Source organism: Marmota flaviventris, chromosome 19 (assembly GCF_047511675.1).
Source record: "Marmota flaviventris isolate mMarFla1 chromosome 19, mMarFla1.hap1, whole genome shotgun sequence".
NCBI lineage: Eukaryota > Metazoa > Chordata > Mammalia > Rodentia > Sciuridae > Marmota > Marmota flaviventris.
Window position 1 is genome coordinate 28,156,295 of NC_092516.1, and position 26,114 is coordinate 28,182,408.

The 26,114-nt window shown below is 52.0% G+C and overlaps 2 protein-coding genes across 3 annotated transcripts in view; both read right to left on the minus strand.

Annotated features, from left to right (window-relative positions):
* Positions 1-26,114, minus strand: part of Hip1 (huntingtin interacting protein 1) — a 133,705-nt gene that overhangs the window by 82,816 nt on the left and 24,775 nt on the right. The gene's annotated exons all lie outside the window — the stretch shown is intronic.
* Positions 12,628-12,928, minus strand: LOC114103142 (thymosin beta-15A). The gene has a single exon (XM_027948759.3). It carries the CDS (start codon positions 12,860-12,862, stop codon positions 12,725-12,727), a length of 138 nt encoding a protein of 45 aa, XP_027804560.1. The 5' UTR covers positions 12,863-12,928; the 3' UTR covers positions 12,628-12,724.

Sequence of the window (26,114 nt, forward strand, 5' to 3'; positions counted from 1 at the left end):
ATGATCGGGCCAGAGAGTGGCATAAGCCAAGAGCATTTCACAGAGCGAATACATGGGGAGGACCCAGGAGCTCTGGCCTCCCGGGCTTTCCAGCCCAGGCCACCTGTGGGTGCACCACGAGCCAGCCAAGAATAGGCTTGGGGCAAGCGGCACTGGGTGCCTCTGCTTTGGGGGTTTGGGCAGAGGCTGATAGGGGCAGCTGGAGAGGTCCTCACTGGGAGTTGAGGAGCACAGGGGGCTGGGGACAACCCCTGCAGGCCCCCCAGCCTGTAGATCCACAGGCCAGTAGCATTTGGGGCCAGCTGTGGGCAACGGGGCCTGCGAGGCTCTGGAGGGGCCGGGCTAGGAACTTCGGGCACTCAGGCTGCGGTGCAGACCATGGCTTCCTGGGGAGGGACAAGATGGGACCCACTGCAGGGATGAAGGAGGGACAGAGCCAGGCGGGCTTGCAGAACTGACCCCACTGGGAGGCAGTGGGAACATTAAGAGGAATCCTGGGCAATCAGACAGGGGCCCTGTCAGAGAGAGATGTGATCTTATCACCTAAGTGGGCCTGGCCTGTTCACATGCTCCAGGTGAAAGAAGCCACCCTGCAGCTTGGACAGGATGCGAACCACTCAGGCAGGCCCAGGAGGGGTTGTTCAGCCCTGGGGGGCTCTGTCACCCCCAGGACCGCAAGTACAACTTCCAAACAGATCCCTTCCCTTTAGGGCTTTTAAGGAACATTTTAAATGAAATCCTGCAAAAGCACTTTGCCGTGGCCTTGAGCCCTTGGCGTGTGGCCCAAGGGAGCATCAGCACAGTGGGGCAGAGACACCCCACTTCCCTGCCCAAGCACCTACTGTGCGCAGCCAAGCCACTGTCTGGATTTGAGAATCAGAAGTGAAGGAGCAAGACGAGGGTGGAGGAGCGGGGCTGTCTTTCCAGCAGAGTTCTCCAGCTGGCTCCGCCCAGGTCACTTGGGACTCTATTGTCACCAGCCTGGGGGCAGCCTGGGTATCAGGACTTAAAAGCTCCCCCTAGGGTACCATGATAAGCAGCCAGGACTGGGAACAAGTGAACAACCACAGCTGGGCTCCACCCCCCACAGCCAAGGGGTGGGGGTGGGGAAGGAAGCTGGCCCCGCCCTGGCCGCCTCTCCTGCTCGGGAATTTCCAGGCTTCCACCTGGAATTTTCCATCCCATGGCCCAATGACACTTTTGCAGATGAGTTCTGGGCAGCAATGCTCTGGGGGATCCCCAACGTCTTCCCAGGCAGGCTGCAGGTGGCTGGCAGGGACCAGGGGGCCTGTTAGAGGTGCAGAGACCAATGGGAACCTCTTGGCCAAACTCTTGAGTCAGCAGAGGCCTGGAAATCTCGCCTCAGGGCCCAGACTGCGGGAGCCCCTGCCCTGCCCTGCCCAGCCGGCTCCTCCCTGAGAGCAGCAGCTGTGGGCACCCTTGATGGGCCAGCGTGGGCGCTGCCAGCCACTGCTTCTGCCCAAGAGGACAAATCCACAGGCTGATGCTGCCCTGTTATCTCTGAAGCAAAGAAGCGTCCCAGAAGTGTGAGCCCAGCAAAGGTTGGAAGGAGAGGCTCAGAGAGCAAGAGCCAGCACACAGTGACCAAGAGCCAGCATCCCCGTCCTGGGGTGGGCAGCAGCCAGCCTAATTCTATGTTATTCTGGCCTTACAGGAAGCCCGCCTGGCCAACTGTCAACCAGCAGCAATTTCCAGGCCCTGGGAGAGGAGGGAGGGAGTGGAAGGAGGAGAAAGGAAAACATGGCCTCCTCCCCCTCAAAATTGATCCTGGGTTATTTTTAGGTGCTTATTCATTCATCCCACTTATTTCTTTTTAAGAGTCACAATGTGGGCTCTATACAAATCCCTTTAGCAGGAGGCAGCTATTCGTGCAGGTGAATGGCACAAGGGCACCTGTGAGCCCCTGGTCTGCATGAACAGGAAGGGTGATGGGGTCTTCAAGGACCCTCCATGCAAGATACACCTCCCAGGATTCTAAGGGCAGAGTCAGGAGCTGGAGAGAGAGCGGCTTGTAAGCTGGAATCCCCAAGTCCAGCTCTTGCTCTCTGGACTCTCAGAAGAGATCCTGGGCTTTAATGCTTACTCCCTGTGTGGCCTTGGACAATTCACTCCACCTCTCTGTGCCTGTGTCCCCATCTACAAAACAGGGCTGGTAGTAGTAGCTACCTCTAAGGGCTGCTCTGAGACTGAAGGGACTAGCATATGTCAAGTACTGAGACTGGGCGCAGGGGTGCACATCTGCAATCCCAGCAGCTCAGGAGGCTGAGGCAGGAGGATGGCAAGATCAAGGCTGGCCTCAGCAACTTAGTGAGATCCTGTCTCAAAATAAAATTTAAAAAAAGGACTGGGATGTGGTAAAGTGCCCCAGGTTCAATCCCTGGTACCAAAAATAAAGAAATAGAATACTTAAAACACTGCTTAGTATACTTAGTGTTACAGAAGGATTAGCTACGTTTTTCTTAAAGCACAATGCATGTTAACTATTAATGTCACTAATAATCATTTAAAATACTGAGCACTGTGGTGCACACCTGTGGTGCTTGGGAGGCTATGGCAGGAGGATCATTTGAGCCCAGGAGTTTGAGGCTAGTCTGGGCAACACAGCAAGACCCTGTCTCCAAAACAAACGAGCGATAAATAAATAAAATGGTGTATTGGGGTAGGGTAGATTCTGAAGAGGAAAGCCACAGAAGGCCTGGAGCAGAGCAGAGGTGAAAGCACATAAAGTTGTTCCTGTGAACCAGCACCACCAAGGACGGGTGGACGGGATGGTAGCAGAGATGCCATCTCTCCCCCACAAACAGGTAATCCCCATTTCTCGGGGGGGGGGGGGGGGGTAAAATGGAAGTGCAAATGGACATCCCCAGCATGGCTCAGAGGAGGTACCTGGTGACATCAGGGGACTCTGAAATCACCTATACGGGTGCGACTGTTAATTCCATCAACGTGACTGGGCCATGGGTACCCAGATATTTGGTGAACCATTATTTCTGGGTCTGTGGGGTCCTGCTGGAGGGATCAGATTTGAATGAGTGGGCTTCACAAAGCAGACTGCTCTCCAGTGTGGGTGGACATCGTCCAATGGCTGAGGGCCAGAAGGGGACAAAAGATGGGGAGTAGAGGAACAGGGCCCTCCAGTTTCTGCCTGACTGCCAAGCAGGGACACCTCATCTCCTGCCCCTGAACTGGGACTTACAACCTGGGCTCCCCTGGATCTCAGGCCTCAGACTGAGTTTAAAACCTGCTCCTCCCGGTCTCCAGCCGGCCAGTGGCAGATGGTAGGACCTCAGCCTCCACAGTGACAGAGCCAATTCCTGTACTCTAATCTGTCTTTGTCCCTCACTCCCTCCTTCTGTCTCCTGTCCTCCCTCCCTCTCCCTGTCTCTCTGTCCCTCCCTCTGTCTATCTGTCTGTGCATTCTCTGGGGAACCCTAACACACCTGGTGATCACATCCCTCTAGAATCTGACCTTCCTCCCCAACACCTGCCTGCCTCCCCGACTGCTCCTGTGCCCTTCAAGCCCCGCCATATACAAGCACTTATTGACCTCTCCCTTCTAGTTCCATCAGTAAACCTTTATTAAGTGTCTACTGTATGCACGGCACTGGGTCATCCTGTGACTCCCAAGACAGACAACCAGGTTAGCCTCAGATTGTGAAGACAGCATTCTTGGCCTGCACCAGGGAGCACGGAGAGGGGGCTGGGGTGGGTGGGGCAGGGGCAGGGGCCAGGGGCAGCTCCCTGGGGAAGTGACAGATGAAGATGTTCCACGAGGAGCAAAGGCAGCTCAGTGGGCACGGGAGGCACCAGGAGAGGTGCAGATTCCCATGGCTGGCCACCTGCCTTGAGCCCACTCTTCCCACTCATTCACCTGCCTCGGGGCCTAAGAAAGGGGACTCGTGTCTCTTGCCTGACTCACTCATCAAATGTGAGAGCTGCAGGGCCTTTCGATGGCTCTACATTGCTTCTTGCTGTCCTACCCAGGGTCTGTGGTCCGGAGCTTTTTTGTCCATCTGCCCACCTGACTTCCACTCTGCACCACCAAGGGCCGAGCCTGTGCTTGACTCCAGGGAAGGACCATTTGGGGCGGTGAATGCAACCAGGTGAGAGCAGGTCTCAGGGACTGCTTCCTCTAAAAAGGGGACCAAACATTTCCTCTGTGGCTGTGTGAAACAGCCTGGTGGCTCCTCAAAGTCAGATGGGATCACCAGAGGACCGGCAAAGCTGCTCCTGGGTGTCCAGGTAAAAGCACTGACAGCAGGGACTCGAATGGACACGTGGGCACCCACGTTCATGCAGCAGCGTCCACCACAGCCACAAAGATGGGAACCGACCAAGTGTCCTTGGATAGGCGAATGGATAAACAGAATGTGCTCCAGGGGCACGCGGCACAAGACTCAGCCGTGGAAAGGAATGGAGTTCCCATACACGGCTGTGTGCCCAGGAGAGACCGAGTGTCCATCCTCCCTCTGCTCTTCAGCCTCCACCATCAACTCGACCTCAGAGGGTGTGCGGATTTCTCCCCACCAGTGAGCGACCGCGCAGCAGTGGACATCAGCAAGGTGTCCCCTAAGCCAGTTTGGCCCTGATGCCACCCCTTGGAGACACTACCAGATCCCACAGCCTTGGTCCCCAATGCTGAACCACACCCCAACTTCAGATGCCACACGCAGGCCTGTGCTTCTGGTCTGGGGCGAGACCCATCTCAGGTCCTGTTAATAAGCTGGACTGACTCACCCAGCTCTGGACCCTGTTTCCTGGCTGATTATAAAACCTATTACAAAGGACGAGGAAGAGGCGCCCAGGGGGAAGAGCGCCCTGTGCCCTCTCCTGGTGGACTGACTTCCAAGAACCTCTGCGAGTCACTAACCAGAAGCTCTCCAAACCCAGTCCTGTTGGGTTTCGAGAAACTCCATTGCCTGGACGACCTTAGAGGACGGTGGCTGGACACGAAGGTCCACACTAATACTAATGGACAGGGCCGGGGAGCCCAGCAGGGCCTGTCTATTCTGGTTCTTTCTGGCGTCTCCAGACAGCATCCTTCCCTCCAGGCGGGAGGGCAGGACCTCTGGAACAAGGAGGGTCTTACAACCTGCTATCAACCAGGGGAGATCACAGGACTTCCTTACGGACAGGTTCAGGGCAGAAAGGCAGGGAAGATCAGAGTTCCTGAGACCTGCCTCGGAGAGGGAGTCACAGACCAGGAACCAAGGACAAAATGTGTGTGTGTGTGGGGGGGGGGTCACATCACAATGACACAATGTAATGAGAACCTTAGGCAATGAAACAAGTCAGACAGGGGACAGATGCTGGGGGCCCACTTAGCTGTATGTGGGTGTAGCTCAGTGGTAGGGCTCTTGCCTTGTGTGCACAAGACCCTGGATTCAATCCCCAGTGCCAAAACAAGGGACAGGCTGGGTGCAGTGGTGCAGCCTATAATCCCAGAGGCTTGGGAGGCTGAGATAGGAGATCACACGTTCGAAGCCAACCTCAGCAAAAGCGAAGCACTAAGCAGCTCAGTGAGACCCTGTCTCTAAATAAAATCCAAAATGAGGCGGGGGTGTGGCTCAGTGGCCAGTGCCCCTGAGTTCAATTCCTGCCCCCCCCCCAAAAAAAAAAAAACAAGAGACAGAGGAAAAGGGAAGCACGGGACAGTGGTGGCGTAGACGCAGGCGCGTGGGTCAGTGAGACAGAACAGCAAACCTGAAAACAAACCAGGGTATTGAAGGGACTCCTCCTGGTGATAAAGGTGGCATTTCTCACCAGCAGGGGAAAGACAGACCGATCAGGTGCCTCCAGTCCAATGGGGAGAAGTTCTCACCCTGGGGGAGAAGTATCCCAGCTAGTTTAGGAACCAAACACAGAAACATAGAGGAAAAATCTGTTTACAACTTCAGCAGACCTAAGGTTTAAAGATCTTCTTAGAGCTGGCCGCAGTGGCGCACCTGTAATCCTAGCTACTGGGGAAACTGAGGCAGGAGGATTTCCAAGCTCAAGTCCAGCTGGGCAACTTAGCAGGACCCTGTCTTAAAATTCTAAAAAAAAGACCCTCTTAGTTAAGATATAAAATGATGAAGCCATAAAGAAAAACATTTTTCCTACGGGGGAACAGTCTAAGAACAGGACATCCTGACCCCTGGGCATCAAAGCTAAGGAAAGGCTCCCATAGGGGCATCCCATAGGGCCAAGGTTAAGGACATTGTCTGAAGCACTGTTTCCAAGGGAAAAGAGAAGATCACTTAGATACCCTAGCAATGGCAGACTGCTGAAACTAACTAACCAGAACACTTGGGGAGTACTATGCAGTAGGTAAAAAAAGGTGGGAGACCAAAAACTGCAGGCAGAGGGCTGGGGTGCAGCTGAGCAGGGAGCACTTGCCCAGCAGGCACGAGGACCTGAGTTCCATCCCAGAACTACAAAAATAAATAAATACACAATAAAAACACAGAAAGAAAAAAATTCCCCCAAAGGAAGAAAACTCTACACCCTTGTCACTCCCAAAGGTCTTGGGAGCTGGCTGGCCTGCCTCTTCCTCGTTTTTGAAAGAACTCTGGAAGGTGGGAGGCACATCTGCCCAGCTGTGGGACCACTTGAGAAGCTGCCAGAACTGAGGTCAGGGCTGGAGCACCCTTGGATAACCTGCCGGCAGCTACATTCTGAGGGGGAAGGCGCAGGAGGGAGCTGGGTCCGGGAACTGGCATGTGTGCACGTGATGAGGTCCCGGGGGAAGGGGGCTAGGAACACGGCACGACAACCTAAGTCAGCCAGAAAGCAGGCTAGGGCAGGACCATGTGAAGGTCAAAGGGGCCACACAAGCCACACAAGCAGAGAGAGTCCAGAGTCAGGCCAGTTTCCTGGGTGTGACAGCAGCAGTCCCTGACAGTTCTATCAATCCGCCTCCTGCTCCTGGCTGGCCCCAGGGCTGGAATTATAGATTGCTCAAAAAGAACCCTGTGTCTGCCACAAGGGCAATCTTGTTAATGGCTCACCCCCAAATCCTGGATGTCCTAGAGTCCCCTGGGGGGTGCTTACCACTCACCTTCCTCTAGCTCCTTCCGGCTCAGGAAGGGAGGGAACCCCCACCTGTGAGGTCTATTGTGGTCTTTAATCCTTACCACACTGTGTGACAATTACTATAATGAGGTAAGTAATGATGTGCCCAAGGTCACACAATGAACTAGGACCGTGGCCAGGAACAGGATGAGATCTGACTGTCAGAGCGGCGTCACCAGAATGCTGCAGAGGCTCAGAGCAGGGACAGGTGACAAGTGTACCATCAGCACCAGACCACAAAGAGGAGGTCTGCGGGGGCTCACAGAGGAGTAAAGCCATGTGGCTCGTCCTTCCTGCCCTTTCCAGGAGCCCTAAGGGACCCTCCCTCCTGCCATTGCCAAACAAAGCAAATCAAACGAAACAGCAAGGACAAGGGACTCAACGATGCCACCAAAAAAACACAAAGCACCCACCCCCTGGTCCTCAGCCTTCCCACGCCCAGCTCTGCTCACTGTGGTGGTGGGAAAGGGCCAAGGAGAGAGCCCACACCTCCAATGGGAACCACAGCTACTCAAGGTCAAGTTCTGCCCCAAGGGCGAGAGCTGGGGAGAAAGGGAGAAAAATAACTCAGTAACAGTGCTGCAAGGTCCCCCAGGTCTCCCAGGCGGCGCTGAGCGACCAGGGGAGCAGAGAGGTGGCCTTCTCTCTGGAAATGACTCCTCTGTCCCTTGGGAGGGATGGAGGAGGTTCCTCCGGAGGCAGCAAGATGCGGAAGGCAGAGCTCTGGGAAATGGGCAAGGTCGGCAGGTGGGACTGGACAGGAGGGCTGGGAGGAGCAGGAGCCGCAACTCCTGAAAAAGGTCAGAGCCTCGGGAAGAGGAAGGCAGCCAGCGATGTCACGGTGGACAGTCCCAGAGGTAGACAGGTGCCCAAAAGAAAGGGAGGAAGGAGGACCCAAAAGAAAGCGGTGCCCAGGAGCGAAGGTGGGGAAAAGCGTTTCCGATGATAAGAGCGGGCGCTGGGAGGTGAGCAGCGAGTCCTGTCCCCAGACGGCACAGAGGGAGGGGTCCCAGGAAGAGCAGGGCAGGAAAGAGGCTCTCAGGGGTTGAGGGCACATGGGCAAAGGGTCAAAGGGTAAAAGGTTAGAGGGCACGAGGGCATGCTACAGGCTGAGCAGACAGAGAATGGGCACCATGCCAAGGCGAGGTCTCAGCCCAGCAGGCTGCAGCCTCAGTGCACCCCACCCGCCACCCCACTCGCCAGGCCACCAGGCTTCCTCTGGGAAAATCTCCACCTTCTCAGGGAGGAGCTGCTGCGCCACAAGCCCGGTACAATCGGAGGCCACTGTGAAAATCCGCATGCATCAGTGTCCCACGGCCTGGAGGGTCGTCTGCCTCGGCACAGTGACCAAGAGGGCTTCAGCGCAGCCAGCAGAAGCCAAGTCCTCCTGGTCAGCTGCTCGGAGGGCAGGACCAGGTGTGGGGAAGGCACTGGAGACCCAAGGGAGCCAGACGGAGCCTTGTTCTCCAGACGCCAGTGGTGTAGACGGGAGGCAAAGGCCAACGCGAGTCATTCCAATATCGTCTCAGCATGGCAGCAAGCGCCAGGAAGGCCGCTGCCCCAAGGAAGGGGCCGCAGGTGTGTTCTCAGAGTGGGGTGTGTGCGGGAGGAGCTGGCATCGCCAGGACAGGGCCCAAGCAGGGAGTGACCAGGGCCAGACAAGGCAGAGTCACGGAGGACAGGGCCCCGGGTGGGGAGACCAGGCTGAGAGTCCCTGCCTCGAGGGGAAAGCTTTCCCAGACCCTGGGTGCCCCTCCCCAGCAGGCAGCTTCCGGGCACACTGGCTGCTCCTGGTGACTGATGCAGGGGGCCGAGGGCAGCTCAGGGTGTCTGGCGGGGACGTGGCTGGGCCTGGGCTTCAGGTGTCTCTCTGACAACGTGCAGAGGAGAGCCCCAGGTGGTGAGGCTGCAGGTGGGCCGCGGGGAGGCTGCTGCTGGAGCCCAGTGTGGAGAGAGGCCCTCCCTGAGCAGGGGAAGGGAAGGCCAAGGCCAGGAGCTGGTCAGCAGGAACGGGCGGTGGGAGTCAGGGTTGCTGGCACACGATGACGCCCAGCTTTCTGACTCGGGCAATCAGGACAGCCGTGGTCCCACTGGGGCCAGACAGTGGGTCAGAACACCAGGTGGCGGCAGGTGCACACGGGAGAGACACTCTCTGAGTTAACAGGCGGGCGGGAAGGGACAGCTTCCACTCAAGTGCTCTCAAAGTCTGTGGCGGAAGCAGGGGAGGCCGGGTCCTTCAGATGACATGGGTTTTCTCTGTGACGCAGAAGACGAGGAGCCACGAGTTGGAGCAGGAAGGGCTGAAACACAGAAGCCCCCTCTCATCCACTACCTGTGTTAATGGTGGTCGGAAAATAGTACATGGAAAGTTCCAGAAATACACAATTTACACATTTTTGAATGAGCTTTACTCTAGCATATTGTTCCAATGTTATCAGCGATGGCTACTCTGCGGCATTGCGGGACTCACACCTTAAACTGCACCTGAGGTTCCACACAGGGAAGGAACAGCGCGTGCAGGGCCCAGCCACCTTTAGGATGTCCTGGAACACAGAACAGCCAGTGGGACTACCACAGTCACCAGAGAGGGGACAGGCACAAACAGGGACCACCCAGCAATGCAGGTGACCCGTGGGACTGGAGGCCGTTCGCCTTCTGACTCTGCTTATATGATCGATTCTGCTGCGAAGCCTTTAGTTTCTACGAAGTCAAACTTACATCTTTTCCTTTCCCATGGCACACCATCAAAGCCGTCCCCTAAATGGCAGTTTGGATCAAACAAACAAAACACCCAGGCAGGCCACAGCCACTGATCTGAACACATCCCGGCCACGTACTGCTGAGTGCCTCGGAGCCCAAGGCTCACCCCGGGTGACGTGCAGACGGTGTCAGGAGGGGCCAGAGACCGAAGGGGACTGCCCCGGGAAGGGGGCTCGAGGCTGGGACACGGGACAGAGGACGGCTTAGTCTTCCCCGAGTACCCTCCCACGTGGTAGATTTTTTTTTAAACACATGCATTACATATTTTAAAAATAAGTCCAATCCAACAAAGGAAAATTACAAAGGAAGAAAAAGGACAAGAAGCCCGCGGTCAACAGACACGCCCACACGTGCCGCTGGGTGGTTTTCTCCAGCAGATGCACCTGGGTGGACCCGTGTTAGGGCAGATGTCACCTAAGTCACAGGACCAGGGACTGGAGGATGTAAACAAGATGCTTACAAGGCAAGGGCCCCACTGGGCAGTGGGGAGAAAGCAGATACACTTCAGGCACAGACAGCCACTGACCCCGGGGACAAGATCCCCTGGGATCAGCGTGAGACACTGAGGCACAGAAAGGTCAAGTGACCCACAAGGGCACACAGCTAACTGGCTGCATTCTGGCTCTGGGGCTAAGTAACCGCCACCTTGACGCCACTTCTCACAGCATCACACCAGCGAGAACCAGCTACGGAGTAGGAGCACAGTTCCGTGACAACATTATAAATATGTGTGTGTGTATCTGTGTGCACACTTACAGGCGGGGTGTTTACAGGCCAACACCAGAAATAAATGAAATAAAACGTTAACAGTGGTTATGAGTGGTGATTTTTTAAAAAATGATTTGTGTAGTTTTTCTAAAATTAACATTAATATGATTAACAGGAAAAAATGCTATTTAAAACAGTCACTGGAATGGGCAAGTGAGAGGCATTCGATAAAAATAGACTTTCTGGAAAAGGGTGTCTTGGCAACATACCCCGAGAATGTGAATGAACACCCAGTCCTCTGCTGAATTCAGGAGCAGTTGTGGGAAGAGGGGAGACTTACAGACCTGGGTTCAGGCCACGTAGAAAGTGTCAACTCCTGAGCCTCCCGTTCCTACACAAACACAAGCTTCAGAGCAAAAAAACTCACTTCAAAAAGTCGTTGTAGAGACCAAGGAAGCCACCACAAACCAAAAAATCCTAAGAAGCCATTAAACCATGTGAGTTCAACAGTACTAAGTTTGCCTTTTGCTCCTTCAATAACAATGGGCAAAGACCCAGCTCAAAATTAAACAGTGCTTTTAAAATACAGTGCCAGTTCCTGACTGATTGGTCACTTTGATTCAAGAAAGCAGACACTCCAAATCCAGAATGAGGCATTTCCACATGCAAAATCGGCTTCAGACTGCTTGTTGAGCCTGGATAAGGACACGGGTGTCTCCACTCCTCCCACGTTTCAACTCAAAAACAGCTGTCACTGCTGGGCTTTGAGGATGGCTGCTTCCTTCATACGGGGCCAGGCTCCTGGTCTTCCCAGGAGCCAAGGTCATGGTCTTGGCTTGCCAGCTAGCCCACAACCATCCGAAGCTCTCTGGCCTCTGCCCATGAAAGCTCATGAACTTTCTGGTACCAGACCGAGAGTCGGGGTGATTTTCTAAAATGCTGACCCTGCTCCCACATCCCCTTGGCCCTCCCTGCCTCGGGGATGGGAGGTGTCTCCCTTCTGTGAGCCTGGGCTGCCCACGCAATTCCTGATGGAGCCTGCCCACCTTACTGGCCACCATCCGCTCAGGCCAGCCTCCAACCCAACCACTGCCACCAGCTCCCAGCTCCGCTCTTGGCCACCTATAGCCTCCCACTATAGCAGCCAGAATAATGTATTCTTTAAAAAAAAAAAAAAATTAAGATAGAACAGACACCATTCCAGTAGGTATACTTCAGTTGTTTTTAGTATACTCACAGGCTGTATGGAGATCATCATTGCTTCCCAGCAGCTTGGGAGGCTGAGGCAGGAGATTGTGAGTTCAAAGCCAGCCTCAGCAATTAAGTGAGGCCCTAAGGAACTTAGTGAGACCCTGTGTCTAAATAAAATATAAAAAAGAGCTGGGGATGGGGCTCAGTGGTTGAGCACCCTGGGTTTAATCTCTGGTACCAAAAACAAAACAAAATTCACCACGACTATCTAATTTCAGGATATTCTCATCATCCTAAAAAGAACCCCTGTAGATGTTCACTCCCTATCCACCCTCCCACGCCCTGGCAACTGCTGATGTACCTTCTGCCTCCATGGATTCGCCTATTCTGAGTGTTACATATAAACGGAAGCAAGCACATGTGGCCATTTGTGACGGGCTTCTTTCACAAGTTTTGATGTTCAGTCACTTGTAGTATTAGCATTCATTTTTTTAAATAATTTTTTCTTTTTTTTCTCTTCGGTACTGGGGATTGAACCCAGGGGCACTTACCCACTGAGCCACACCCACAGCCCTTTGTATGTTTTATTTGGAGACAGGGTCTCACTAAGTTGCTTAGTGTCTTGCTAAGTTGCTTATGGCCTCAATAAGTTCCTGAGGTGGCCTCGAACTTGCGATCCTCCTGCCTCAGCCTCCCAAGTTGCTGGGATTACAGGTGTGCACCACCACACCTGGCTCTATTACTTCTTATTGTAGTAAAAATATGCCTAACATAAAATTTAGCATCTTGACCCTTTTTTTTAAGGAATTTATTTATGTACCAAGGAGAAGTTTAAAAATGAATTTAAGGGAACATTGACTAGTGTTGACCTCTTAGCCACAGAGTACAGGTGAGAAGCCATAGATGCTAAAATTTCTACGAATACATGGGTTTACTAAAACCAAGACTCTCCATCAATGTTGAAATTTGCTCTTGGGAGGAGATCCCCATTTTATGATGTTTGGACACACTCTTTCTCCTGCTGGATAGTTTCCTTTGAGGGAAGAGTATTTTTTTCTTCAGTATTAGTTTTCTTCAGTTTTGATTTGTCAAACTTCTCCACTTCAGACAAGTCTGGTTTATCACTCATCTTGACTAAAAGAAAGACTGAAGCCTTGAGACTAGCGTAGAGCCGTCGGTTAATTGCTGCCACGTTCACTCTGGAGCAGGTTGGCGTTCCCGCGCAGAACCAGGCACTTAAACGTCGGTAGCAGGCACCGCCCCCATATCCCACCCCAGCTCTCTGCATCTTGACCCTTTTTAAGCGTGTAGTTCAGTGATATTGACACTCACATTGCTGTGCAACCTCACCACCATCCAAACCGTCCTGTTCAAGGGTAACCCCCAGTCCACGACAACCCCAGCACTTTCTTCTCTATGGCTGTAATTACTCTAAGCACCTCATCCAAGTGGCACCACTCTCTTTGACTGGCGTATTTTACTTAGCATGACGTCCTCCAGTGAGGCTGCGCTTCAGCCTGTCAATGTCTCCCTCTCGAGGCTGGGTGGCGCCCCTGCCATTGTAGCTGTATTCTGCCACACCCGACTCAGCGGCCAGTGCTGCCTAGTCTACTTCCATGTTTCACTACCATGAGCACCACTGCCGTGAAAATTAGAATTCAGAGAGTTCTTTGAAACTTGCTTCCAGTTCTTCTGCATGTATTCCCAGCAATGGGAACTTGAGTGGCTAAGGGACCCTGCACCATCTCCCACAGCAGCAGTCCCTTTACATCCCCACCAACAGCGCCAAGAGTTCCGACTTCGCTACACCGGCAACAGTGTTTCGCGTTTTTTTGTTTGTTTGTTGATTGTAGCCATCCTAGGGGGTGTGATCAGATCTCCCTGGAGTCTTGATTTTCAGTGGCGCATAATCCTGGTGGCTTGGGAGGCTGAGGCAGGAGGATCATGAGTTCAAAGCCAGCCTCAGCAATGGCAAAGCTCTAAGCACCTCAGTGAGACCCCGTCTCTAAAGAAAATACAAAACAGGGTTGGGGATGTGGCTCAGTGGTGGAATGCCTCAGTGGTTCAATTCCTGGTACAAAAAAAAAAAAAAATCCTTTGCCCATTTTTTAACTTATCTATTGCTCTTTTGTTATTTTTAGGAATCCTCATTAGGTGTGGTGACATTCAGCTATTTTGGAGGCTGAGGCAGGAGGATCATGAGTTTGAGGCCAGCCTTATTTAGCAAGGCCTTACATCAAAACAAAACCAAAAATAAAACAAAAAGGAGCTCTCTATTTTGGATATCACTCCTTTATCAGGGGACTTGGAAATACTTTGTCACATTCTGATATGTCTTCACACATTTTTTATAGTGTCCTTTGAAGCACACACATTTTAAATTTTGATGAAGCAGTTTATTTTTTTCTCTGGTTGCTGATGCTTTTGACATCGCGTGCAAGTAGCCACCACCTGATCCAAGTTATAAAGAGTTACACCTGTTCCCTTTTAGGAGTTCTAAGGTTTGCTCTGCGTGCTGGCCTTTGTTCTGTTTGGAGTTAACTGATGCACACAGCAGCCCAACCTCTTTCTTTTACACAGGGGCGTCCAGTGTAAATGGAAGACCATTCCTTCCCCATTGCATAGTCTTGGCGCACTTGCCGAAAAACGAGTTGACCACAGTCCTGTGGGTTTATTTCTGGAAATTCAGTTCCACCCCACAGATCTGGTCCTACCTGCATGCCAGGGCACCACATCTCGATGACGGCAGCTTTGTAATAAGTTTTTTTTTTTTTTTTTTTAAAGAGAGAGAGAGAGAGACAGAATTTTTTAATACTTATTTTTTAGTTTTCGGCAGACACAACAGCTTTGTTTGTATGTGGTGCTAAGGATCGAACCCAGGCCGCACGCATGCCAGGCGAGCGCGCTACTGCTTGAGCCACATCCCCAGCCCCTGTAATAAGTTTTAAAATGGGGAGGTATGAAGTCACCAACTTTGTCCTTCTATTTCAACATTATTTTGGTGCTTGGAGTCCTTTGAATTCCCATAAAAAAAATGTTAGTATCAGCTTGTCTATTTCTGCAAAAAGGCCATTGAAATTACAGTGCCTCTAGATTAACTAGGGAAATAGCTTCATCACAACCACATTAAGGCTTGTGACCAAAGAACAGGATGGCTTTCTATTTCTGCCTTCAACAGTGTTTTGTAGTTTTCAATACACTGGTCTTACACATCTTTGCTTAAATTTATTCCCAGGTATTTTATCCTTTTTTTATTCCTTTTAAAATTTCATTTTGGATTTTTTTTTAAAGCTAGTGTATAGAAATGCCAGCATGCCCGGCTCTGTCTTAGGATGTTATGATGATTATATATCTTAGTGTAGATCTCTAAATTTATCCTTCTTGGGGTTCATGGAGATTTTTTGATGTGTAGACTAATGTTTTTCACTAAATTAGACACAGTTTCCATCCTTTCTCTCCAAATATTCTTCTGCTCTGTCTCTTCTTCCCCCGAAACTGACAGCTTGCGTATGTTGGGGTGCTGATGGTGTCCCAGGGGTCTCTGACGCTCTCTCCACTTATCCTCCTTCTTTCTGTTTCTGTGCCTCAGCTGGGATGGTCTCAGTGGAATAAGTCACAGATTGCTTCTCCTGCTCAAATCACTGTTCAGCTGCCCAGGGAATATTTTTTCTGTTTTAGTTATTGTACTTCTCAACTTTACAATTTTCCATTTGCTTCCTTTTTATAACTTCTATCCCATTGTGGATCATCTCTACTTGAGAATCCATTCATTCGTCCAGGAGGGTTTTCTTTAGTTCTTTGAATGTATTTTGAATAGCTGATTTGTCTAGTAATTCCAATCAGGGAGCTTCCTTGGGGATAGTTCCTATTGATCGCCTTTTCCCCCTAAGGATTCTTTTTTTGCATGCATATTTTATAAGTTTTGTTAAACTGGACATTTCAGATCATAAAAACTGATGGTTCTGGAAGCTGGCTTCTGCACCTCTCTAGGGTTTGTTGCTGCGGCTACTCGGGCAGTGATTTTCCTGGTTATTATGCAAAGACTGTATTCTATGTCATGTATGGTCACCAAAGTCTTCAATCAGTTAACTTATTAGTCAGCTGGTGATGGACAGAGATCCTTCTGGAACCAATAAACACCCATCCTTTGCTGAGAAGCTCTGCATAAATCTTGGGCACCTCCACCAGCCAGGCAGAGTTAGAGCTCCGCTCACCGAGTCCCAAGATCGGGCGGAGTAGAGGAGTCACTTCCTTCCCTGGCACATAGCCGACACACAGACGCAGCCTTCTGGATTCCAGGAATATATCTAGAGCTTTCCAAAGTCCCCTTTGGGCAGACACCTCCCTCCCCAACCTTCCCTTTGCAGCCTTGTTAGTCCATTGCTTGTCCCTCTGTCACCCATCACCTGAGGCAGCTGTCTTAGGAAGATGAAAGTCAAACAGTGTCCCTGGAGACAAGCATTCAGCGCTGGAGAAGGCTGAGTGAGGGAAAAAGAAAGACCATTGGGGGACCTTCAAGGGAGTCACTGGGCAGGTCAAGCAGGTCAAGTTAACACAGTTCTGCAAGATCTGGCCGCTGCGAACCCCACTCCACCTGCCCTGCGCCTCTCGTGCTCTGTTCCAGGTTCCTAAACAGGCTAATCCTAGCCTCAGAGCCTTTGCAATAGTCCTTCCTGTGCCTGAGAAGCGCTCTCCTCTGACCTCTGCTCAGTTGTTCCTTCGTTTCATGAAGGTCTCCAATTAAACGGTGCTGCTTCCAAGGAACAGGAGCAAACGATTCTGACTAGGTCACAGCCACTGCTCTACCCATGGGTCCCCAGCCTGCTGGCTAATCCACTCTGCTGTCAGCCAAGGGCGTGACATCACAAGGGACTTGGGAGCAAGGCTGTGGGACCTAAACTACCTGCAGGAGGGTGCCAGTCCTCACTCGCTGGAGCCTGGTGAGGCCTGTCGCATGCTGGCCGGGGCGCTGCAAGGATTAAAGCTGCCTCCCGAGGGTCCTTTTGACCAAATGGGCTGGGACGCCCCTGACCCCAGAACGCTTCCCGCAGGGGTTCTGGGCAGGGACTGTGTAAGCAAGAGCGAGAATTGGTCATTGAGTACATGCAGCAGGAGGTGTGGCCCTTCAGGAAGGAAAGTCCTTCCCCTCCAGTCGGCAGGGGTGTGCGCATGTCCGTGTGTGCTCCCCAAAGAACCTGGGGGCAGGAGGAGATCCAGCTCAAAATGAGACCACCGGGGCCTCTCCTGCTCTGGCCAGGAGGAGACTCTAGGGTCTGGAGGTGCCCCCTGCTGAGGTGGGAGGTCGCAGGTACCTGGGAACCTCAGCCCCTCCCCATCCTCGCCCCCTGGCATTTGGAAAAAAGAACCCATGCTCCCCATTTGTGAGAGGGGCTGCCCTGGTCTCGGACGCAAGAAGCAGAAACAAACGAACCCTGGCACGGCCCTGGACAGTTTGCCCAGCAGGTCACAGCGGATTCCCAAGGGGGAGGCCGAGGAGCTGGGGTCACACCCTCGCTCCACCGCCAGCCAGGGCTGCCAACCGAACGGGCGACTTCATTCTCTGACTCTGAGTCTCTAGATCAGGGTTAGGGATGCCTCCAACTAGCTCATGTCAATCAAATGCAGAGGTGTCCTGCAGGGTGCGGTGGCAGGAGGCACTCCACCCCCGTGGCCACTCCCCATCTCTGTTCAGCTCGTGATACCCGGGCCAGCATCACTACAGGAAACTGAGGCCCTGGGAGCCTCATGGCTGGGTGCTACAATGTCACTGCCCCTAGAGTACTACAGGGACACTGTTGTCACGTGACTCAGGATGGATGGGATGCGATGACCACGGGTGCCCTAGGTCCCCTGAGCAGGCCTGGTCTCTGGGAGCGCTGGGAACAGAGATGCACAGATCGGGGCTCTGGATGGGGCTTGGAGGGCAGAGGCCCGTGCTGGTAGGCTCTGTGCTTTTGGGTCTGCGCTGGGGACTGGCCAGCTCCAGCTTCCCCAGCCCCGCCCTCCCTGGCTGCTGGACTCCTTTCCTGCTTTCAAGAAGTTTCTGGTACCGTCCACTCCTCCCACCCTCTGCCTCTGCTGATCACCCTCTCCCCCTGCCCAAGCCGCCCAGGTTGCCAAAACTCATTGCCAAGTACAAAGATCTCTTCTCAGGCTTAAGAGTCCCCCACCTGAGCTGGCCCTGGGGTCCACCCCAGTACTGCCCCACCCCCCAAGAAAAGATTCCCCCCAAATTTCTCTCCCATCCACACACTGCCTGTCTCCATTGACCCTCCTCCGCACCCCAACCCCTGCAAGAGCCTCTCTTGGTCCACTGACCTTACTTACCCCTGTGTGTGGTCCCCGGGGACCTGCTCTCAACCCTGCCTGCTGGTTGCTCCCCGGGTCCTGCTCCCCTCCGGCCCTGGCCTTTGCTCCAGCCTCTACATCTTCCTCTTTTCCTTTAATTCCAATCATCCTAAAATGCAAAACTGCAACCTGACACCAGGTCCCCAGCGTGTCACTGCCACAACAGCAGAGCTATCTCCCTGAGGATCCTCCCAGCCCCACTCAGATCTTCACTCTCCAAATGTGACAGTGTCCTGCATATGGTGTTTACTGTCCTGAGTGTTTTTACATTGACTCCAACGTGCCTCCAAACCTCACACCATATAGAAATGGAGAACGACGGAGGCACGGTCTCTGCGCGGGCTCCTCCCGTTCATGTCCCAAGCAGAACCTTATCTCTCAAGGGCTTTTTTTTTGGGGGAGGGGGTTACCGGGGATTGAACCCAGGGGCACTCAGCCACTGAGCCACACCCCCAGCCCTATTTTGTATTTTATTTAGAGACAGGGTCTCACTGAGTTGCTTAGCACCTCACAGTTGCTGAGGCTGGCTTTGAACTTGGAATCCTCCTGCCTCAGCCTCCTGAGCTGCTGGGATTACCATGGCGCCTGAGCTTCCTGACAGGAGTCACCTTCCCAGAAGCAGGAGCCCATCTTGGCTCTGCCCCTGGCCCACTTCCCCCAGGGCCAACTTCTCTAGATCTTCTACAGTAACAGCATGATCTCCGGGCCTGTCTCTGCCCCCACCTCTTCTTTACCCTGCTAGGAAAACCTGTTGTTTTGAAATCCAATGCTGACCTTACCAGGCTCTCTGTCCACCTGTAAAATCTCTGGCTGGCCCTGCCTCCCTCCCTGGCCTCTTGTCCCCACGTCTTCCTGTCTTCCCAACCCAGGTCCCAAATCTCTCACTGTGGGCAGAATTCGGCTCTCCCTGATGAACCAGGGCCCTTGCTGGGGATGTCTGCATCCCTGAGTTTCCTTTCTTGTGCCCCTAGGGTGTCCCCTCTGCAGGATTCTTTCCCAACTAGAAAGAGTCCCTGCGTCCCCCCTGAGGCTCCTTAACATTCCCTACACACCTCCACCAGGTCACTCCCTCTAGTAATTTATGAGTCTTTCTTCCAATAAACTGTGGGCAAAGACAGGTCTCCTGTCTCCTCCCAGATCCACTATGACCTACCCACGTCACCAGTGCCCTAGTACATGCCACAGTCCAGAGCTTGCAGTGGGGGGAGCCAGACCCACTGCCTCATGTGGCTGGAGGGCCCCAGCCCCCTCGCACAGCCCAGCAGAGCAGCCCAGCCACGAGGATGGGGGAAGCCCAGGGGCTGCAGCCACAGGGGCAGGTGTGAGGACTCAGTGTGAGTGACTGGACGGTAGCCAGAGCAGCCCAGATGACAGGAAGCTGCGTTAGGAGAGATCTGCCTGTGGCTGCCCCTCCGGATGAGGGCAGCGGGGACACAAAGCCCCACCTGTCAGGCCCTCCGCAAAAACCCTCCACCCGCTGTCCTGGGCCTGGCCCTGTGCCTGCCACCAGCAGCTGCCTTCCCCTCCCTCCCTTTCTCAGTGGCCTTGGGTCTACTCCCCAGGACAGCTGCACCAACCAACAGGTGGGCAGAGGTTCACCATGACCCCCTGCTCCGGCTCCCCACAGAAACCTTCAGATTGCAGGAATCTCCCTGGAACAGCCACAGTGAGTGGCCCAGTGGCACCTGGGCGTCCCTAACTTGGAAGGCAAGCAGGGGAACAGAGTTGTGCGCTGCCCAGCTGCCCAGGGCTTTCTTCAAGGCCCCTTTTGTCCTCTCGAGGTCCCTGGCTCGGCTCCACACTGGGGCCATGCTCAGGAGCCCTGCCCTCCCTCGCAGGGCCTTCTGCAGCCTGCAGACAACTCTGGTAGCCAGACGGGAAAGGAAGGGCGCGGGGGCCTAGGGATAGCCGCAAACTTGAGCTTCTGGACTTCTCATTACAAGGGCAACGCCGACCCACCCAGAGCGCGGTGCACACACGCCTACATGCACACACGTAAACACACACACAGAAACGCACACGCAGACAAGTGCAAGCTCTGCCTGTGCCTTGGCACTCAGGGCACCTCCATGGGGGACTGTTGGGGACCACGTCAGCTCCACAGCGAGACCAGGAGAAGAGAGGGTGGACATAGGCACGCGGGTGTGCCAGGCCTGGCTGTGGGTGGGTAAGTCAGCTGAGGTCGCACCAGTGTGGGGGGCACCATCCTCTGCCATGAGCGTGTGCAGAGACCCGCATCCCGGCTCCAGGTGTGCAGCCTGGTGGATTGTATTTGACCTTGAATGTGCACTCAGAGAGGTTTCTGGTACTCATGTCCTGGATCCCTGGAGCAAAATAGTACGAGCTTGAGAACAGACTCCCCGCGTCCTGCACTTCGCAGCAGGCTCTGCAGCCGGATGCCCCCAGCCCGACGGGCACAACCTGGGCTTAAGTCACCCGGCAGGAAAGCAAAGGGCCAGCGGAGCTGTGGCCATCGCCTGCTGCTGGTCTCTCCTTCCCATCCATGAAGTCCAGGGACACCTGTCCCAGCCGAGCTGGGCGGAGTGAGCAGGGGGGACAGTATATTCTTGGTTATTTTCTATTTTACTACATAATATTTTATATTATAATGCATAACATTTTGATCCATTTCCTTCCTTTTCCTGATTTCTTTTCACCTTTATCTGTCCCAGTAAATAAAACTTTTCCAAAAGAAGGTGGTTAGACTGTAGTCCCGATAAGATTTTTAACCTTGTCTCCCTTGAAAGATCAAGAACTTCACTTCACCCAGACGCTTCGTGAACCAGCGGTCCGGGGCTGTTGGCTGCTGCATCCTGAGCATGCGCGTCCATCCAACCCTCGAGCCGAAGGGCTCTCAGAAGGTGGGTGGATCCCAAACTACCCCTCCTTCCTCCTGTGGTTGTTCACAACACTAGGGCGTCCACACGGTGACAAATGGCTTCGTGAGTAAGAGGGTTTGGGGTCTTTCAAGCTATTTTCTTAGGAGAAAGTCTTGGAAGTTGAAATGCTGAGTAATAATATTGTTAGGGATCCTGACACAATGGCCCAAATAGCTCTCCACACACTCACGCCTGTTGGTGCTAACATTACCACAAATGCCTAGTCTGTGCATCTTGATGTTTTATTTTTAAATATGATCTTATATTGATTTGTATTTTTTTACTTGCTCATTTTTCTTGTGATTATGAATTCTTGTCATCTTTTGTGAGTTACTGATCCATGTCCAGTTTTCTACTGGAATCTGTATCTTTTTTGATGTTGGTGTAAGTTCTTTGTATTCTAAAATTTTTATCACTTTTTAAAACATATTACCTCTTTAGTATCTGATTTTAGCCACTTAATAATTTTAAATCATCTAATAAGAATTATCAAAATAATATAGGAATATAGTTTAAAAACCAAGTAGTGACATTATCAAGCAAGTGAAAATCTACAGAATGGAAAAATTATTTGTGAATCATGAGTCTAGTATCCAGAATATAAAAAGAACTCTAGCAAATCAACAACAATAAAAGCAATTCAATTTAAACATATGTAAAGGTCTTAAATAGACATTTCTCTGAAAAAGGTAAGCCAGTGGCCAACGAGCATACTCGAAGATGCTCAGTATCATAAGCTCCCAGGAAAATGCAAATCATAATGAGACACTGCTTCACACCTGCTCTGACGGGTACCATTCTAAAATAGCAAAAATAACAGGTGATGGCAGGGGTATAGAGAAACTGGAACCCCTGCACACAGCTGGTGAGAATGTGCGACGGAGTAGCTATAGGAGAAAACAGTTGGGTAATTCCTCGGAGAGTTAGACCAAGCATCACCATGCTATCCCCCAATTGCACTGCTAAGCGTGTGCCCAAAGAACTGAGAACAGTTATCCAAATTGATATTTGTACAGGAATGCTCATGGTCACACTGTTCACAATAGCCACGAAGCAGAAATGACCAAAGGCCCACCAACTGATAAATGAATGAGCAAAGGTGGTCTTACTCCTGCAGTGATGATGAAATATTATTCAGTTGTGGAAAATGATGAAGTTCTGATACATGCTACGATGTGGACAAACCCTGAAAACACTATGCCCAGGGAAAAAATCACAACCCAGAAGGGTGCTATTATGTAACTTGGTTTATAGGGCTGGGGATGTGGCTCAAGCGGTAGAGCGCTCGCCTGGCATGCGTGCGGCCCGGGTTCGATCCTCAGCACCACATACAAACAAAGATGCTGTGTCCGCCGAGAACTAAAAAATAAATATTAAAAAAAAAAAGTAACTTGGTTTATATAAAACTTCCAGAGTGGGCAAATCCACAGTGACAGCCAGCCAGTCCAGCGGTTGCCATAAAGTAGGGAGAGGGGGAAACAGAAGTTGGTGGGGGATGTGACTGCTTAGTGGGCATGTGGCTTCCTTTGGATGGATAAAAATGTCTTAGAGCCAAACAGAAGTGACGATTGCATGACACTGTTAAGGTATTCAATGCCACTGAATTGTACCCTTTAAAAGAGTTAAGCATTGTACCCTTTAAAAGAGTTAATGATTCATTTTATGGTACACAGATTTTACCTCCATTTTTAAAAAGAAGTTGAGTGTCAAGGATAGTTTCTAATAGCAACCTGCACTCTCCACCGTGCACCCCACCTGCCCCATCCTCCCCGCCCCCCACCCCACCCCACACTCTTGCTTTCTACCACTTTTCCTTCCATCCGGAAGCAGTAAACTCAGTGTTTCCAATTAACAGACTGTTTCTTCACTAATTTTAATGTCACCTGATGGGTTCCTATTGTGAGGGATAAGACCCGATTCTCTTGGCTCCTCGCCATCTCTCCTTCCCTATCTTTGCGATGGTCATACAAATATTCTAGTAAATGACCCGTGTTGGATGATGACTGTGCCAATGCCACTCAACCCAGAGCCAAGTGGAAAACCAGGGGGGGGGGGGGGAACACATCTGAGTCCTTGTTCCATTTTGTTTTGTTTTTGTTTTTCTTGGAGTCAAGACCTCCTTTGTTATTCTATCTGCACAATGTCCTTTGTGCGCACACATTCTTTCTCCAAGCCCTCTATTGTGCAAGATGCCCTGTGGGGCGCCTTGTTCCTGGGAGGTGCCCCCTGGGTGCCCTCTGCCACTCTCCCTGGATCCCCTCTTCCTCCTCCAGCTGAAGTGCCTGAATGCATCCCACATCCTCTGGCCATACCTTTGTTCACACTTGACCTGCTGCTGACCGGACAGGAAACCACAGATTGAAAGTCACTTCCCCAAGTTGCTAGAGGCACGTGGTACTCAGTGCTTCAATTTGAATGTGTCATCCCCCCCCCCCCAAATCTTACATTGGAAACTTAATCCCCAAATGTGAATGGTATTTGGTGATGGGACCTGTGGGAAGTGTTTGGGTCATTAAGGGTCTGCCCTCGTGAATGGTTCCATTGGTGCATTAATGGATTGACAGGACATCAAGAGAGAGCACGTTCTCTGGGGTGCACCTGCTCTGTCTTGCCATGGTGCGGTCTGCTATGTCATAATCCAGCAGGAAGCCCCTCACCAGAGGCCTCGCAGAGGCAGGTCCCATGCTCTTGGACTACCCAGCCTCCAGATCCATGGGCCAAAATAAACATCTATTCTTCTTTTTAAGTCACCCAGTCTCACCTATTTTGTTATAGCAATGGAAAATGAATGGGGACACCCCGCCCTCACTATTGCTCTTGATGATTTCAGAACCAGCCAATTCTTGTCCCTTCTCTGACGTTTGTTTCTCCTCTCTGGAAGCCTGTAGAATTCTCTCATTATCCCTGGAATTTGAAAATTTCACAGTTCCGTGCCTGGGTATGCCTTTTGTCATTTATTTGCTGGACATTTGTAGTCTGCAGCTTCTCCTGGAAGATTTTCTTACATATAACTTCTTTTCTTTCTGTACCTCTGTCGCCTGTTTCCTCTTTCTTGACTCCAAACATTTTCATATTCAACTTTCTGGACTGACTCTGTTTCCTGTATCTGGTCTCTGAACTTCCCAATTCCTTGTCTGATTTTTTGTTTGGCTTTTTGCTTTTCCTACTTCCTGGGATTTCCTTGACTTGATCTTCCCTAAATTCTGGGGAGATTCTGAGTTCTTTCCATGACCATCTATTTTGCTGTATGATGGCTACTCTCTTGAGCTGCCGGAGATCGCTATTTAAGCTTCTGCCTTTTTCTTCTGAACTTGCAAGTCTTTGTTTCTTACAGACTGTTTTTCCTGATTGTTTATTTTAGTTCTTTTGTTCCTACAGATTCCTGCCTTCCATGGCGGGTCAGCTGATCCCTGGTTAGCTGTTTATATTAGCAGTGAGGCTCTTAAAAGTTAATTGGAAATTCCACACTTGCATGAGGGAGCTCATCCACCGGAGCTCTGTTTGAGGGACAGCAGGGGCCCCCCCCCAGTCCTCCCAGAGGGGGGTCCCCCTAAATGTCAGGCTGTGTGTGGGGTGGGGGTGGGGGGTTCCTGGTGCCTTGGGTTTCTCAGAGAAGCTTCTACTGACCTGCCCGCCTGGGAGGTGGATTGGGGTGACTTGAACTGGCTCAGCTGCATGGAGGGAAGGTTCCAGACTTCCAGTTAATCCCCTTGCTGCTGCAGGGCACCTGCTGCGTGCAATCCTCTGCCATGTGGCGTCTGGGTCAGCAGCTCCTGCGGGTCTTCTCCAGCACTCTCCACACCTGCAGGTAAACGCCTGCAGCTGGAATTCAGCAGGGCGGGGGAGGGTTCCAGGGTCCCCTCCACCTGACAGAGCCCAGGCAGGACACCTCCAGCTCACTCCTCCAGGGACACCCCTGGGTGCTCTACCACTGAGCCACATCCCCAGCCCTTTTTATCTTTTGAGACAGGGTCTCCCTAAGGTGCCCAGGTTGGCTTGAACTTGTGATCCTCCTACTTCAGCCTCCTGAGTGAGTGGGATCATAGGAGTGTGTCACCGAGGCCAGCTCCTTCTGGGTCCTTATCGTTCATATTTCGTTACTATTATGATTGTGGCAAATCCTGGGAAATGACGGTGTGGAGCCAGTCTGACACTTGAACTGCAGTCCTGTCCTGTGCTTTGACAGATGAAGCCTGATACAAACTGAATAATGTCCCCTCCAAAAAGACAGACTGAAGCTGTAACCCCCAGTTCCTCGGGTGACTTTCTTTACAAGTAGGTCACACAGATAGATGTGAGATGAGATGAGGTCACACCGGGGGGGATGGCCCTGGATCCAACACGGTGGGGATTCAGACGCCTGACTCACACGTGTGGAAGGTAAGGGTCTGGGCTATTTATTATTCTCTCTCCTGATCTGTTTCTTTTTAAGCCATTAATGAGGTCACTGTTTAAATCATTAAAAATGTGTCTGGATACTGAGTGGGGCAAGTTTCCTCTCCCTATGATCTGTTTCAATTTTTTAAAAATTAGTATCACTCTTCCAGAGAAATTTTAGAACCAAAGTTCTAAATGGGGAAAGCCTGTCCGGGGGCTGAGTCGCCTGCCACGTCTGTGACAGTGAAGCTTGTCTTCTCCATCACACACAGTTTTGCATTCACAGTCTTCACGGTCACAACAAGAACCAGAGAGGCAGGGGCTCCCTGGCGCCAGGCCAGCCCCCAGCCCTTCTCTAAACATTGTCTCACTAAATGCTGACCACCAGGAGAAGGCGCCTGTCAGGCCCCTCAGGCACCAAGAGACTGAGGCACAGAGGTCAGCACTCAGCCCTCATCACTGAGGGAGAACTGGCTTCCCGGCCCAGGCAGTGTTACTCTGAGGCCAGAACCCTTATCTAAAATCTGTGTCTTTACTGTTCACCTGCAAAAAGGAATGCTGCGGCCTGTTATGAGCTGACGTCAAGACACAACCAAGATGCCTGGCCAAGTGGAAAAGATGCTAAACCATGACTGTATCTACGGGGGGAAATTCCAGCAGATGCTTCTCTGCGTGCACGTGAAAATCAAATACTAAATGGACACAAGAGGCAGTAACTGGGTGGTTTTCTCTCATAGAATTGAGCAGAAGGGAGGCAGTGGGGGGATAGGGAGGGAA